The sequence below is a fragment of the Syngnathus leptorhynchus genome, chromosome 8, assembly GCF_054491065.1.
Source record: "Syngnathus leptorhynchus isolate UIUO chromosome 8, UIUO_Slep, whole genome shotgun sequence".
Classification (NCBI taxonomy): Eukaryota; Metazoa; Chordata; class Actinopteri; order Syngnathiformes; family Syngnathidae; genus Syngnathus; species Syngnathus leptorhynchus.
In genome coordinates this window covers 5,495,931-5,511,499 of record NC_141202.1, presented here as the reverse complement: position 1 = coordinate 5,511,499, position 15,569 = coordinate 5,495,931, and the positions used below count along the sequence as shown (strand labels likewise).

At 39.5% G+C, this 15,569-nt stretch overlaps 2 protein-coding genes and 2 long non-coding RNA genes across 4 annotated transcripts; 2 read left to right on the top strand and 2 right to left on the bottom strand.

The window, feature by feature from the left end:
• Window positions 1-246: 246 nt before the first annotated feature.
• On the top strand, window positions 247-6,514 carry scgn (secretagogin, EF-hand calcium binding protein). Its single transcript, XM_085919332.1, has 11 exons — window positions 247-389; window positions 706-776; window positions 1,760-1,852; window positions 3,032-3,121; window positions 3,496-3,552; window positions 3,741-3,818; window positions 3,935-3,990; window positions 4,553-4,598; window positions 4,705-4,764; window positions 5,903-5,971; window positions 6,168-6,514. Exons 1-11 carry the CDS (start codon window positions 320-322, stop codon window positions 6,294-6,296), a joined length of 819 nt encoding a protein of 272 aa, XP_085775458.1. The 5' UTR covers window positions 247-319; the 3' UTR covers window positions 6,297-6,514.
• LOC147052142 (uncharacterized) lies at window positions 3,257-3,992 on the bottom strand. The gene is made up of 3 exons (XR_015066995.1): window positions 3,912-3,992; window positions 3,625-3,794; window positions 3,257-3,546 (listed from the first exon to the last, which is right to left on the bottom strand). It is a non-coding gene; the product is annotated as an uncharacterized LOC147052142 (long non-coding RNA).
• A 4,345-nt stretch (window positions 6,515-10,859) lies between the features above and the next one.
• Window positions 10,860-13,375, bottom strand: LOC147052140 (uncharacterized). The gene is made up of 3 exons (XR_015066916.1): window positions 12,081-13,375; window positions 11,791-11,978; window positions 10,860-11,338 (listed from the first exon to the last, which is right to left on the bottom strand). It is a non-coding gene; the product is annotated as an uncharacterized LOC147052140 (long non-coding RNA).
• LOC147052139 (CCN family member 3-like) lies at window positions 11,312-14,728 on the top strand. Its single transcript, XM_085918352.1, has 5 exons — window positions 11,312-11,491; window positions 11,783-12,011; window positions 12,093-12,347; window positions 13,126-13,349; window positions 13,763-14,728. The coding sequence occupies exons 1-5, from the start codon at window positions 11,441-11,443 to the stop codon at window positions 14,054-14,056; spliced, it is 1,053 nt and encodes a 350-aa protein (XP_085774478.1). The 5' UTR covers window positions 11,312-11,440; the 3' UTR covers window positions 14,057-14,728.
• The last annotated feature ends 841 nt before the right edge of the window (window positions 14,729-15,569 follow it).

Here is a 15,569-nt window from a genome sequence, read left to right as displayed (position 1 = left end):
GTCATGGGAATTGATTTATTATTGGCTCAGATTTAAACTCTACTGCACAGGCTAAAGTAATAATTGCATATTATATTGCACACTTTTGTTTTATTCACGTGTGTACACTTTACTGTTATTCTTTTCAAATTCATAACCACCAGATGGCATTCACTAACAACTTATTAGAAGTGTGTGTGCACGCATCGTGCGCAGTTCCCACATGCAGAAGGGGTGTGGTTTCTGTCTAGAACATATATCATTCAAGCAAGAGTGGAAAAGGCAACCACTTCTCACTGCAGACGTTTTTCTGTGAAGAAGGGGAAAAAAAAGTCTTACAATGGACAGTGCCTTTGACAAACTGGACGCTGCTGGTTTCTTGGAAATCTGGCAGCACTTTGATGCAGATGGTAAGTATAATAAGTCACATATTTTCATCTCCAAACAGCTGTTAGAGGTGATGTGCTCTGATTATTTGGCTTCTTGGGAAAAGTTCAATCTTACAACTCTGAATGCAATATTGTGTGTGCAAAGTAATCTAGGTTGATTTTGTTATTTTGCATCTGAACAGATGTAATAGAATAACAGCAGGTTATTGTTATTCTATGACAGAGTGCAGTCACATAGAGGTTGGATATATGTAGTAAGACAAATAGTGAAACAGTAACTTCTAGGTATTTTAAAATAAAACAGTAACATGCCAATGTTCTTTTTTTTTTTTGTCAGACAACGGCTACATTGAGGGCAAGGAGCTGGATGAGTTTTTCCGTCACATGATGAAGAGACTGGGGCCAAAGGTTAGTTCGCATTCTGAACTTATTTAGTAGACCCGTGATGACAGCAGTTTACTTAACATTTCATCACTCGTCTGATTTACTGACGAATGCACCTGACAAATGACTCGGCTATGAATCGGAAACGCACTGCTGTTTCTACACGTGGCAATGTTATATCAGTGATGTCACTTGACGTTTGCAGTCTGTAAATTCATAATGAGTGTCTCTGCACAGTGCGAGTGTCCTTGGCATGGTTACAAATGGGATTGTATTAAACCAACAGACCGCATGTCTTTTAGCCGTCCTTGTTTGCTTTCCAGCGTGAAAGCCACAAGGATAAGTGCACTGTTTTGTGATGTGGTCTCTGATAAACACACGAACCTCATATTATTTGAGTCAGTATCATCTACACAGTCAATAAGTGCACCTGTATCATCTAAGCAAGTGATTCCCAAACAGCCACTGGTGAGCAAGGATTTTTTTTTTTTTTCCTTTGAGCGGGCCCATAAGTGTGACTGGTCAAGGATAATGCACATATTTCCATGACCCATAAGTGTACATGAAAATATTTTTCAAAAGTGACCCTTTTGTTATCATCAACCAAATTGAAAAGTGCAACCTTGCAATGACCTCGTCTTCCATGAAGGGCCAGTTCAGCCTGTGAGATGGAGAAGAAAAAAAAATTGCCTAGCAACATCAAATGGTTCCTGACATAAGAATGATGTTGAAGACAAACACTGGCCTTTCTCTAATGGATCTGGCGCCAGCATGCTCCTCTGCAGACTGTGCGTTCTCCCCTCGGAACATCATTTTTCCAATGATACATGTTTCTATTGAACTGTACATTTTAAAAAAAGATGTTGGCGTTTTATTTGATCTGTGGTTCTTAATGGTTTGATTCTGTCCAGCCACTAATGTCACTTTTAATTATTTTTTTGTAGGTGCCCACCTTTACTATTTTGGGAACTTAAATAGTTACAACTCTCACTTGCATGTCGTTGCAGGAGAAAGTGACTGAAGAGCGGGTCCAGAGGCTGAAGCAAAGGTTTATGTCCGCCTATGACGTTTCTGCTGATGGCAAACTACAAATCCAGGAGGTATTCCATTAGCAGCAGCATGACACTTCATTTACAACCCACTAATTATTCTCGACTACCAGTCAACGTGTGGATTTTCATTGTCAATTGCACCAAATGTTCTTGATTGGTACATCTACTCTCTACAAAGTCTCAAAGGAAAGTGCTACTTCTGGATTGAGTAATTGGCTCCTTCATCCACTCTCAGAAAAACAAACACGCAACTGCCTCCGTTTTTGTCTGACCATGAAAAGCATTCATGGTACGCTTTTGTCTGACAAAAACCTCCTACCGCTCTCCTCTTCCGCTGCTTCTCTGGACTTCTCTTTTATTTAATTCTTGTTACCATGTCAAAGACATGAGCCTTAATTCTGTTAAATCTGCTCTGGAGGCTTTCTCTGACTGACTGACATTAAGCCCTTGTCAAGTACTGTTCAAATATCTTTTCAATTTTCAAAGGGAGACTTTTTCATTGAATCCAATGCCTACTTAACTGACAACTGAGATTTAAAGTCACGCTTTGAAGATGACAATGTCTCCCAGGCTCCACTTGAACATGCAATTCAATTGGAACCAGGGTTCATCTTTTCCAATATATTTGAAAACGTGGCCTGAAATGTTCCAGTTTTGCCTGATTTAGTTATGGGCAGTCAGATAAATGATGATTCTAAACCGCTCATGACAACGTCAAGCAATACAGTCAAGTAAGTCACACCAAATCGTCTGCTTCAAACGTCTTATTTTCCATCAACTACTATTCTAACTGCAGATGCAGAATTAGGAAGGAAGTGAGCCGAGCACTCAAGGCAAGGACCTGCTGCATCCTCTCTGATAGGCCAGAGTGTCCATTTGGCAGCCACGATTGGTGCATTGCGTTTGTTTCCGACTCAACCGCGAGCTATTTCAATGAGATTGATGCCGGCGGCCAAGGTTTAATCTACTAATGGACATACGATAATGTTATTAAAGGACAGAAGGGAGAAGTGAGAGCTGGGGTGAGTCGGTCCAAACAGACATTTCTATTCCCTCGGTGGTGTCTGCGTTCTTATAAATTCAATAATTATTTGTGGAGGAGCAGAAGAGCTGACTTTATTTTTTCCATCATCTCACGTTTGCCTTATATGTTAAATCAAAAGTGAACATTTACATTTTTTGGGAGCGCATGAAAGTTCACCCTCAATTGTGGGCTTGGTTTTACAGTTGGCTCACATGATCTTACCTGAGACGGAGAACTTCCTGTTGATTTTCCACAGAGAAGCTCCCCTTGACAACAGTGTCGACTTTATGCAGGTGAAGCCATTCACTCGTATGGTCATAAATTGTTGGGTGTAGGGTTTAAGTGCATGTTTTATAAAGGGGTGGGAGGAACCATATTTTATCATCTAAAGAAGCATTCACGATGAATCTTTCTCATATTTGGTTCATATTGTTTATTTTATTCAAGTAGAAGGTACTCTCGAACCATACTGAATCATTGTTGGTTCATTTTTGTACATCAATGATGGATTTTTTTTTTGAAATAATAATTTTTCTCATCAAATTTGAATGTCACTTGAATGATCCTTTTCAGTTGTAGTGTATCACAATGGCTTAACCCTTTCACTCTTCTCATCCTCCTTAATAAATCCTGTCCCATGCAATCGATCACTTCCCGGCCGCCGCAGATCTGGAGGAAATACGACGTGGACAGCAGCGGCTACATTTCAGCTCAGGAACTGAAGGTAACAAACAAAAGCCAATGACAAGCTGAAACACATTTCTTTGTGAAGGGCAACATATTATAAAAGCCTCACCTGATATTTCCGGTCCATCCGCTTTCAGGTCGATGTATTTGTCATTTTTAACCACTTGCGAGGCATTTTTATGCACAATGACAAGCTGAATGCAAAAATCGTTTATGTTTTTGTAGGCTTTCTTGAAAGACCTGTTCCAACAGCATGGTCGCAAAGTATCACCTGCCAAGCTGGAGGAATATACAGACACAATGGTATGATTCACACCTCCCGTCAACCACAATTCTTCAATTCTTCTGGTTCTTAACGGACAAAATGGTCGCGCAATCATACATCACATCACATACTTGCAATCCTTTTTGTGCCGCAGATGAAAATCTTTGACAAGAATAAGGATGGCCGTTTGGATCTGAATGACTTGGCCAGGTATGTAATCAGAAGAAAAAAAAGGCATGACTCATGTTGGCTACCATAGTAACCTATTCATGACGTTTGAACAATCCTAGTAATGCAAGTTCAGAATGAGAACTTGCTTTTAAATAAATAAATAAATAAATAAATAAATAAATAAATAAATAAATAGTTGCTTGAGGATAAATACAGCAAAAAAAAAAAAGATAGAAACACTGAATATCTGCTCACTTCATCCCATACCGGCGCTCCATCCTGGTTGTCATGAGAACAAATGCAGCGTAAAACTAAAAAAAAAGTTATTAGAGCTATTGTGTTGTGTGACAGTTAGGCCACCGTACTTCCATGCTGATATCGACATTATTTTGATATACTCTGTACTTTTTGTGTCAGCTTGATTGGATGGTGTGATGGAGATTTGTCAGTACCATTTGTGTCTCAATAATAATTGGGATTATTTTGCATCGAGCCTATTAGATTATGCAAATGTACCTAGTGGTTTAACTTTTATAACTTCCATTTCTTTATGAGTCTCTTTATACTGACGTGATGTTATGATAATATTGTGCTCAAACAGGATCTTGGCTTTAGAAGAGAATTTTCTGCTCCAGTTCAAGTTGGACGTACGTGTCACATTTTGCATCATAAAACACGACATATAAATACATATATTGTTTTTTGTATTTTCATTAAGTTCACTATTTGAACAACTTTGTGTGTATTCTCCAGGCCGGCAGTACAGCGGAGCGAAAGCGAGATTTTAAAAAGATTTTTGATCATTATGACGTTGTAAGTACGATTTAGATTTCCAATAATTGTCAAAATCGTTTACAATACATAATTAAAAGCTTCCGGTGCTTTTATTTTACTACACCGCTACACGGCCACAAGAAGAGTTTCCATAGCTCTTGTAACATTGCTTTTAATCAATACAACACCTTTAACTTTACTTATTCATGTGTCCCATTTTAAATCTAAAATACTTTGCAAGGTCAGCGATGGTGCTTATTAGATGGATGAGTTGTGTAGCCAAAGCTCATTAATGAATCCATTAGGTTGCCAGTTTACACTTTGAAATAACAAGGTCATCTTCTATCTTATCTGCATTGATAGGCTTCTTTTATTCTTTGTGAACTAAGATGAGAACTTGTATGTATTCATCTAAGTCATGGCCAGTGTGAACAGCTGCAGCATTTCAGTACCCCCAAAACACCAATACGTTTATTTATTGTGTTCTTATAATGAAAAAAAGTACTCTTCAATATTGTACTGTATAAAAAGGTGCAATTCATTGATTACAAACAATTATAATGTAAATACTATACAGTTTCATTTTGCTTTTCCTTCTGGTATGCACTTCATGGCCGCTAGGGTACAGTATAACACATATATCAATTGCACATGGATGAGATGGTACACAAAGAAGTTTGCTGCAGTAAAATTATTTACCACATCATAAAAATACATTTGCATACAAAATACAATCTATGAGAACTTATATCTGCAATAGCTGCTGTTCTGTTTATATATCTGTTTATCTATGAGTATTGTTATATATTTGCAATAGTTGCCGCTCTGTTTACAGTCATATATCATATATATAATTTTTTTTTATGTATAAGGACTGATTTGGTTGACTATATAATATATAAGGTTCTCTTCAACTTGGAGTGACAATTAACAGTTTGTACATACTGTAGCTTGCTCATAATGTAAGTGATGGCTCAAATCTTGAAAAACCCGTTAGACCTAAGCGTCTTTTGTCTTCAGTGCTCTGGAGGCTTGTATAGCTCCTCTCCAAGGCAAAACATCATATTGCACGATTTGAGTCACTGACAGCAGGTGATGACTGTCACCGTCCTACATGCTGAAATGCAAATAGAGGCAATATGTGTTTTTCATGAATTCATTCCGCCTGCTATTTTAGAACAAGACTGGCGCATTGGAGGGAGCGGAGGTGGACGGCTTTGTCAAAGATATGATGGAACTGGTCCGGGTAAGAACAGCCACACTTCATTTTATCTCCCAATGAGGCTTGAAAAGCAAAAACATGAATTTCAGAATAAAAAATAGATATATATGTTGCAGAATTATGTATTAAGAATCACTTTTTAATCATTATTTACATTACTTTAACAATGATACTTGTGTATAAATTACACATACGTTCTCTCCTCTTGTGTGATCATCAGCCCAACCTCACTGGTCCCGAGCTGGATAAACTGCGAGCAGTTTTGTTGCGTCACTGTGATGTCAACAAGGATGGAAAGATTCAGAAAAACGAACTTATGCTGTGTCTGGGGGTGAAGCACACGGCTTAGGTGCACTTCTTGAGCATTGTGTTATCATTGTTAGATTTTCAAAAAGCATGAATGTAATTTATGAAGCAGAGACAGATCATGCAGTTCATGTGGGATCTTGATCCATCATTGACGTGTCTCTGATTATGATGAAAAAACACATTGTGATACTATGGAGTAAAAATTTCAAGAAAAAGTGTATTGTGCATGTTGAAGGTCAAATTAAACGATGCAAAGTTGCATTTTAGTTTTCCTTTGGGGGGGGGGCTTAATGTAAGGCACATATCACTTCAAATGAAAGAAAACAATGACGTACTGGACTAATCTCTCAGCCTAAGAACATTTGAGCATTGAACAATACCTCCCGAGCTATCATACATGATGTTTGTTCAAACCTGCTAAAAGGAGGCAATGGGGTGGACCTAACAGCTTGAGTGCACTCTTTTTCCACCTGCGAGGTTTATGTACGTGTGGGCAGGATATAATGTAGGCTCAATTTTTCTACTCTCATTTGTAGACTATTGCAGGGCCAAAAAGAACTGAGTGTAGCTATCAAAAGGAGATGTCGTATCTTATTTGTTTGCAAACAAGTGTCAAATTTTCAGTGTCTATGTGTGCAGTGAATGTGTGTGCGTGTAATGGAGAGGGTTAAGCAGCTGCCTAACAGCTGCTCTAGAACAAACACCTTCCCATTAAGAGAGCTTCAGTTTCTGTTAGACCATAATCCTCATGTCCACTTGCTAATGGATCACAAAGAAACCCCAAAGGATGCAGATTGAATGCTAAACCTCTGTCTGTCAATACTCATGGAGATGGTGCTTATTATTATTTTGTGACCAGAAAATGTTAATGCTATATACGTAATAATAATAATAATAATAATAATAATAATAATAATGGGGCAGGTTAACCAGGTCCCATTTTAATATGATGAAGATAAATGTCAGATTTAAAATAGACATTATATGATGTTATTCTCCACGAATGCTTCTTGTAAAGGTCAATTTTGATAGAATCAATATATTTATCAATATAAATATTTAGGAAGGTAACCCAGTTTAGATGATTTAGTTACAGATGGTCCACAACAAAACAACATAACCACTTGAGCTGGATGGATGGTTTTAAAAGAAACATTTCAAGATTTACAGGCCATTGCTTAAAATGATGCTTTGTTAGACTCTCTTTATATTACCTTGCACAGTGCTGCCGTTTAGTGGTGAAAATAAAACAATGCAGTGTTTCTGCCTTTCTGAAAATCAGTATGTATGAAACTAAACTCTTCAATGCATCTGTGTTGACAAAGCAACATCATAAATTGATGATTCTCAGACATGTTTTGAATCTAATCTTTTAAATCTAATTCTATTGCTTGCATATTACCGCGTGCAAAAAAAAACATGATTAGAGATTAGGATGATTTGCCTTTCTGAAATGTTTCTTCTAATGTGTTTGATGAAATTGTGTGATTAAGTTTCCTTTTGAAATACAATATTGAAATAAATGTACTTTTCTGCATTTGTTGAGATGCTCACCACAAAACTTGTATAAAGTGACAAAAGGCCATGGTGCTGAGCTCTTATAGACACACGTCTCCCCTGAATTCCTCTCCTCGTATATTTTCTCTCTTTTCTTTAACTCCTTTGTCTTTTCCTCCAAAGGTTGGTGGCTAAGTAAACAACAAATAAGACCGATGCAGTAAATTGTAACCCTTAAAGTCTCAGTGTGACGCAGCCTGGGTTTGCGTTTCTGCGCCTCTCCTAGGTGAAACCCAACACAGACGCTCTTGAAATGCCACAGGGGGGCAAAACGCAGTTCGGTGGAACCTGTGAGTGACGTCGTAAAGATAACTGACAATATATGGATGGGCCAGGTCAAAGGTTACCGTGGTTACGGCAGTACTGCTATGATGGGCAAGCAACAGGTCAAAAGAAGGGGAAATATTTGGAAGTCAAGGCTAGAATTTATCACAACACGAGGATTTTTTTATTGCTCTCATGGTCTTTTCAGTAAAACGAGCCATTACAAGGAAAAATGTGTGCGTGCGTGCGTGTGTGTATACAAATTCTTATATGGCCAATATTTTCCTTGGTTATGGTTATGCAGTGTTGCTTTTAGTTCTCTTTTTGTGTGCTGGTCTAAAAATACTAACTTGAACTAATACGAATTGAAAATGAGTTCATAAATTGGAATACTACATTAATTTCTACATGCAGTCCTTTCCGCCCACGTGGCAACCATATGTTCCTAGTCCTCCATCTGAGGAAGTCAACACAAACATCTTCATGGAAAGGAACCCGTCCAAGCGTGGCTTCTGCCTGGCTGATGCACTGTAAGGCAGCAACGGGGTGTCTTGTCATAACCACAAAGGAAAAACGTGACAGATTGGTGGTTCACTCGAGATTAACATTTGGATGTTTTTCAAAGAAGGTGCTTCAATCTGACCCTGCAAACAATAATATAAATCCAGTTCTAATTCATGTTGTTTGCAGTACAATTTGAGGTTTTTTTTTTATTGCAATTTTAATGATGACATATTGCACAGACCCGCTGCAGTAACAAGAAGAATCTTGAAGTCTGTCCCATAAGTCCATGTTAATGATATCCAACTTCTGGGCGAGTTCTCACAGGCGGTATGCTCATGTGTGGGCCGACCGCATGAGAAAATGCGTAAAGCCCTTCGGCAGGTTGCATGCAGTCATGGTTATGATCATGGTGGATGTGTCTTTGTTTGGAAATGATGGTGTCAAACCCCATTTCAGAGTGGCAGTTAAACATTTCCTTCCACTGAATAAAACGTATTTTGTCCGAGCGTGATCATAACATCTGGTGAGAGGTACGTCCTCAGATGGCGTGAAATCGTCACTGAGCGGTATTTCCTCTCATCTTGCTCGCATGACGACATCATTGCTTTCGTCTATGCTCCCACCATCTCCTTCAAGTCCTCACTTCAGCTATTTCACAGCTAGTATGAATGTGCGTATGCAGACTTCCCACCTCATTCTGATATGACACATTCTTTGCCAGGCTGTTCCACTGTAAATAAGCCTCAATATGTTCACTTTTTACACACATACAGTATATTGGGTTTGGGGAAAAATGTCATTCATCAACCACGGGTAAAGTAATCGGTAATAAATCATAAAAAGTATTCACAATCTATCATTTCCATGACAACCATGCATATGGTTTGGTTTGGTCATCTGGTTCTTTTAACCTGTGCGATGTCCCCAAAGAAAAATTTCTTTATATTGACATCTGACCACTATTTAATTGTAATTGACTTTTTACCCACATAAATACAAATTGAATTAGATGTTATACGGTCATTTATGACCAGATACATTCAGTAAAGGAAAGATATTTTTCTCTGCATCGTAAATTTCAATTGTGCACAAGAAAAGGTGAAGTGAAAAGAGTTTTTTTCAGTGCGGCCAACGTCATTTGTGTCAGGTTGACCAATGGAGGAGTCATCGAGGCGGCACAGTCCGCAAACACGGCCGCACAGTTAAGTTCAACATTCTTTCGCTGGCATATATATATATATATATTGTACATGCTATACTGTATACACAAAGAAAGACCTTGGGAACGCTTCACCTCTCACACACAAGATAGCCAATAATGGACTTTAAAAAAAAACATATTTTACATTAGATAAATCTCATGAAAGACCTCCAAACAACAATATTACAATTTAATTTTATTGTAAGGCAACAAGTGCATGCACTGGTTAATTGTACTCTTCAGCCATCTTGTGGAAGTCAAGTCAGGTTTATTTACTATATAGCCCTTAAATCACGGAAACATCTCAAAGGACTTCACATGCCCACAACTGGCAAATATTCTCAACATCCCCTCGACAGAATGAAGTGAAATTCATTAATATCTCACAGCATACCTGATTATTTCTCACGGTATTGGGAGCCACCGGTATAGATTGATGACTGGACCTGTCACCGATGTGTAAATACATCCTTGTGTCTCAGCAGGGGCCACACTACAACACAACCTCTGAGCAGATGTGGTGACCTCCATGTCAGACTCCCGCTGATCCTAGCTGCTGACCATCCAAAAGTTTCCCAGCGTATCTATTTATGGAAACAGTCAAGATCCCTATGGATATAACGGGCTTTTCCATGTGCGCCCTCCCAAGAAGAACCCAGGGAAAGAGGTCAAAGGTTCATCACCTGCAAGCAGATGGACCAAAGGGAATCCTCACACGATGACACAGACATCCTGAACTAGGAAATGGAATCTTCCATTCATGTCGCCCCAAAGGGGAATAGGAAAAACAGACGGTTGACTGACAGACACTTGTTCATGTATACAATCATCCTTCCATTCATTTTCTTTACTACTTTTCCACATTTGGGTCATGGGTGAGCTGGTGCCAGCAGATTTTGGGCAAGGGGCCAGGTACAAACTGGACAGACAAAAAAAAATCTTTCACAATCCGGAGTCTTCAATTGGCTTAATGAATGTTTTTGGAATGTTGGAGGAAGCCGGTGGAATAAGAGAAAACAAAGAAAAGCACAGAGAAAACTGTGAAGCAGATAGGAATTAATATGTAGATTTAATGAATATATTTCCAGTGAAATAAAAGTTTAAAGCATACCATTTTTTGTACATTTAGAATAATTGTTAATATATGTTTAAACTACAACCTAATGCGTTGTCAGGGACAAACAGTAGAAAATACGTGGATTTTTTTTTTCCACTTAAAATCACTATCTGTGTCGCTGTATTTTTAACTAGCATGTTCTAACTGCTACTCAGCTATTACAGTGTTCAGTTTTCAATTTAATGCAATATACTAAAACAGTCTTCTGCACTTGTTTGGATTTTAGGGTGTAAGTTGTCCTGTGAGGAATCTCTTGGCAGAATGTCCAAATAAAAAAGAAAAAAAAATTCCCTCCTCAAACACTTTGGGTGTTCTGGCACACATTCCTTGCGATTGGTCGTCATGGTGGCCATGGGACAGCTCCTCTATATAAAGTCCTCCCCTCCTCGGCCTTGATGCACAACGACAAAGAGATTACAACCTTCTGCTTTAACGCAAGCTAGAGACAGAGAGGAGGGAAACGTCAACCCTCAATCCAAGCATTCAAGACAGCTTCAGTAGAGACAATTTCTTTTTTTTTTTCCCCCCCAGCGCTGAGACGATGACTTGTTTGTGTGATAGAGCTCTTTTTCTTATTTGCTTTACAGCACAGGTAGGAATGAGAATTTTTCAAAATATATCATTTTTACGAGACATTTTTTAACCCATTTAATATTGTGTTTAACTATCAATATAACCGAGTGTTTTCAATTCATATTTGAACTAGTACCAAATATGCTATTTAAATCAATACTCATTTAATTCTAATCAGCAATTCGACTTATTGGCTGAGAGAAATCACATGGATCACGGCATCCGCTTCGATGTTAACAGATTGTGCATTTGTTCCTTACATTTGTAAATATGTTGTATAAACTTGTTTTTTTTTGTCTTGCCCAATCAGGTGCTTACGTTAGCCTGGTCCCAAGCCTGTACGCAGCGATGCCAGTGCCCGGACGAGCCCCCGATCTGCCTCCCCGGAGTGCCCCTGATCCTGGACGACTGCGCCTGCTGCCTTGTATGCGCTGGTCAGAAAGGTCAGGCGTGTTCCGAAACCAACCCCTGTGATTCACGGAAAGGTCTCCAGTGCGACTTCACCTCTGGCAAAAACAAAAAGACAGGCGTATGTGTTGGTGAGTCAATTTGTGCGGTATCCACGGTGATTTTAGATAGCATTGAAAATCAATCCAACATGATTGTACCATGTCTTCCAGCTCACGAAGGAGACGTCTGTGTTCTGGACGGTGTGGTCTACCAGAACGGCCAGACCTTCTTCCCCAGTTGCAAGCACCAATGCATGTGTCGTGATGGACAGATCGGCTGCATACCTCGCTGCAATATTGATGTCATGCTACCGGGGCCCGACTGCCCCGTGCCGCGCCGGGTCCACGTCCCCGGCGAGTGCTGCGAGAAGTGGGTGTGCGATCCCCCGGCTGAAGCCAGCGCACTGGGAGGCTTTGCTATGGCAGGTGAGCAGACTTTTTATTAAGCGCACATACACACATTTTATGGTACAAGAGTCTGTCGTTTGGATGATCATCATCCCAAAATATGATTGATGCAGGGAGAGATTATTCTTTTGATATTTGCTACAGAATAATAGAAAATCACCATGTCTCAAAAGTGGTGAGCTATTTTTAGAACAGCTTTGTGGGCTGTTCTTGTCGTCCATGGAGGCTATCTGATCTAGTTTATCTATAAGAGAGTTGGGTTACAAAAACATTTTCCATGAAACTTTGTCGAGGACAAGGACATAGACAAAGTTGAATTTTGATGCAGTTTCAGGATTTTCCCCCCCCATCCTTTTTTGTGACATTGCAATATTTTCAATTCCTCCGAGAATATCATGATATCAGCCCGATTCATGTAACCTTTGAAAATAATGACTTTTAAATATCAAAGTGTTTCAAATGGGTTCCTTTTGTAGAACCTGTAATTGTAGCAGTAAATAAAGCAACTAATCTCCCGTCGTGGATTTTATTAGACAACAAGCAGACATACAGTCGTCCCTAGACTTGGAACACACATTCCTTGTGTTACACTTGTGTGAGACACTCAAGAGTTGAAAGGTTGTTTACTTAGCTCCGACCTGTCAGAGGAAGAGGCCGGACTAAAACGCAACACAGAGGAAAGAGTGTTGTGACCTCCACCACAAATGTGAAACACTAATGTGATTCTTCAAAATCTTTTCAGTTGAAAGGCTATTTCAGTGTTTTTAACCTGCTTCTCCTACACGTGCTCCCGCAGCCTTTCGTCAGGAGGAAACGGTGAACTTTGACTCCTGGGACCCCAGTTTGAACTGCATCGAGCAGACCACTGAGTGGGGAGCCTGCTCCAGAACGTGCGGCATGGGGGTGTCCACCAGGGTCACAAACAAGAACCGCCGTTGTGAGATGGTGAAGCAGAGCCGGCTGTGCATGATCAGACCCTGCGATGAGCAGCAGGACCAGACAACGCTCTTGCAACCAAAGGTACCCTCAGCGTTGTGCTTATTTGGAGTGTGGGCCTTGAGGCACGCATCTGCACCTGCAGACACTGGCGTAGCTAGAGGGGGGGGCAGAGGGGCACTAGTCCCCCTTGAAATATATAACCACATCCGATCTTCATCTAAATTTTTTGATTTAGTATTTTTGTTGTTGTTTTGAGATACACTTGGCCCACCATATCCCCCTGCCAGTGCCTGCATAAATAAATGTATAGTGTATATGATTAAAAATTACTCACTCATTTATTTAGGTCAGCTAATAATAATAATAATAACTCTATATAAGATCTGTAGATCATAATTTAAAAATAGAGAAATATTTTGACAATATTCTTTGCCTGGGCTGAACCATCTGTTGAAAGAATATGGGTTAAATGTGGGACTAAAATGTGTCTTCAGAGAGGCAGTAAATGCCAAAGGATTGTGAGGAGCGACACCGCCGTCCAACTCTCCTACAAGAACTGCACTAGCGTCCAGGCTTACAAACCTCGCTACTGCGGCTCCTGCACGGACGGCCGTTGCTGCACCCCACACAGAACCAAGACCGCCCTGGCGGATTTTACCTGCGCTGGCGGTAAAACCAGCAAAAGGCCAGTCATGGTGATCCTAACCTGCGTCTGCCACAATAACTGCCCACGGGACAACGCAGTTTGGCAGGCTTCGGAGTTGGGCTACAGCGGGATGACGTTATAGGTCAGAGCTGTCATCATTACAGCCAGTGACTGCGTGTATATTTGGCATTTTTGTTGCGTTGGACAAATTCTTGGCCAAAATCTTGAACATGAGTTGTATCAACTCTTCCTTAGTCTAAAACACGTAAACATGTGACGACATGGACAAATGAGTCTATTTTGCTTACATATCACACAAGTTTCTACTATTTTTAGAGATCAGATTGAGAGAATGAACCATGGGGTACATCCAATATTCATTTGAGCATTTATGGTCAACACAGTGTGATTATTGGTTGGAATGAACATTTAACACTATTTCTGTGAGTCAAAAGTGTCATGTAACAATGCTAATACGTGATCTAATAATTGTACAGTTGACAGTTTCCAAGTATGGGATGCATTGTTGAAATACAATTGACCTGGCCCTGAACAAAGGGCTCAACCTATGAGCAGAGGTCATTTTTGGGACTTTGTGTCATTTCTAACGTCTGCCTGATGTCCTCTTTTGTTGTGTCTGGCCATTAATGTTTTAGTGTGTATTTGACAAAGGTTCTTGATCAAACTTGCTGTAACTGTTGAATTTTCTTTTAGTCTGTGTGTGCGCAAATTCCTAACTCATACTCAAACTGAATTGTTCTGTGGTACCTGTTTTCTAACTCTTTGCTTTGATCTGTAAAGTCTTTCAAAAATAAATGTATTTTTATATTTTTTCTTCGAATCCTGAATTGTTCGAAAACCGGGACTTTTGAAAACCGAGGCTCCACTGTATATCTCTGGCGTGGTTTTCAGCCGTGCAACAAGTATGAATCCAAATTATAATGTAAATCCAAACTGCATGTGAATATTTCTTCCTGCATCAGCCACCATCGTTTCAAATAGCAATTAATTAACCTTCACATACTTTTATTAAGACGGCCTATTTCTCTTAGTCCTTATATTTATGTGCTTATTAGTTTTGAAGGTCGTTCCCCCAACCAAGAATATGCATTAAAATGGATAGCTCATTTCCATATAAAAGTTTTTCTTTAAATCAATCACAGCTTTTTCACAACACCTCATTAACACAAAATGTTTTCTGAATTCTTTTTTCTCAAATCAATCTAACCTTATCTTTGCTTGTTTCAGTTCTGCCTCCCTAACTTGTGTGTTGCAGTTTCGAGCAATAATTCAAGTACTTGTGTTTCATCCTGCTCATTCAACCAACCAACTTCTGGTGCGAGTTGTATTTCTAACTTCACAAATTCCCCAATTAGGCTATTTACCCTATAATCATTTCCCATTGTTAGGAAAGTACTTTTCATTCCCACGCAAGTTGCGACAGCACGGCTGCTTATGCTTCTACTCTACATTTGAGAAATAAAATTCAGAATGACGGGACGCTAAATGGACAAGTGAATGTTCCGTCACACCAGTAGGTGTCATAGCAACATCACTCACCTAACAGCATGTTTAAGGAGCAACAGTTCCTCCAAATATGACATTAAGAAGATGTTGAACAATATGTGAGCACCCATTACACAAATGTGGAAAAC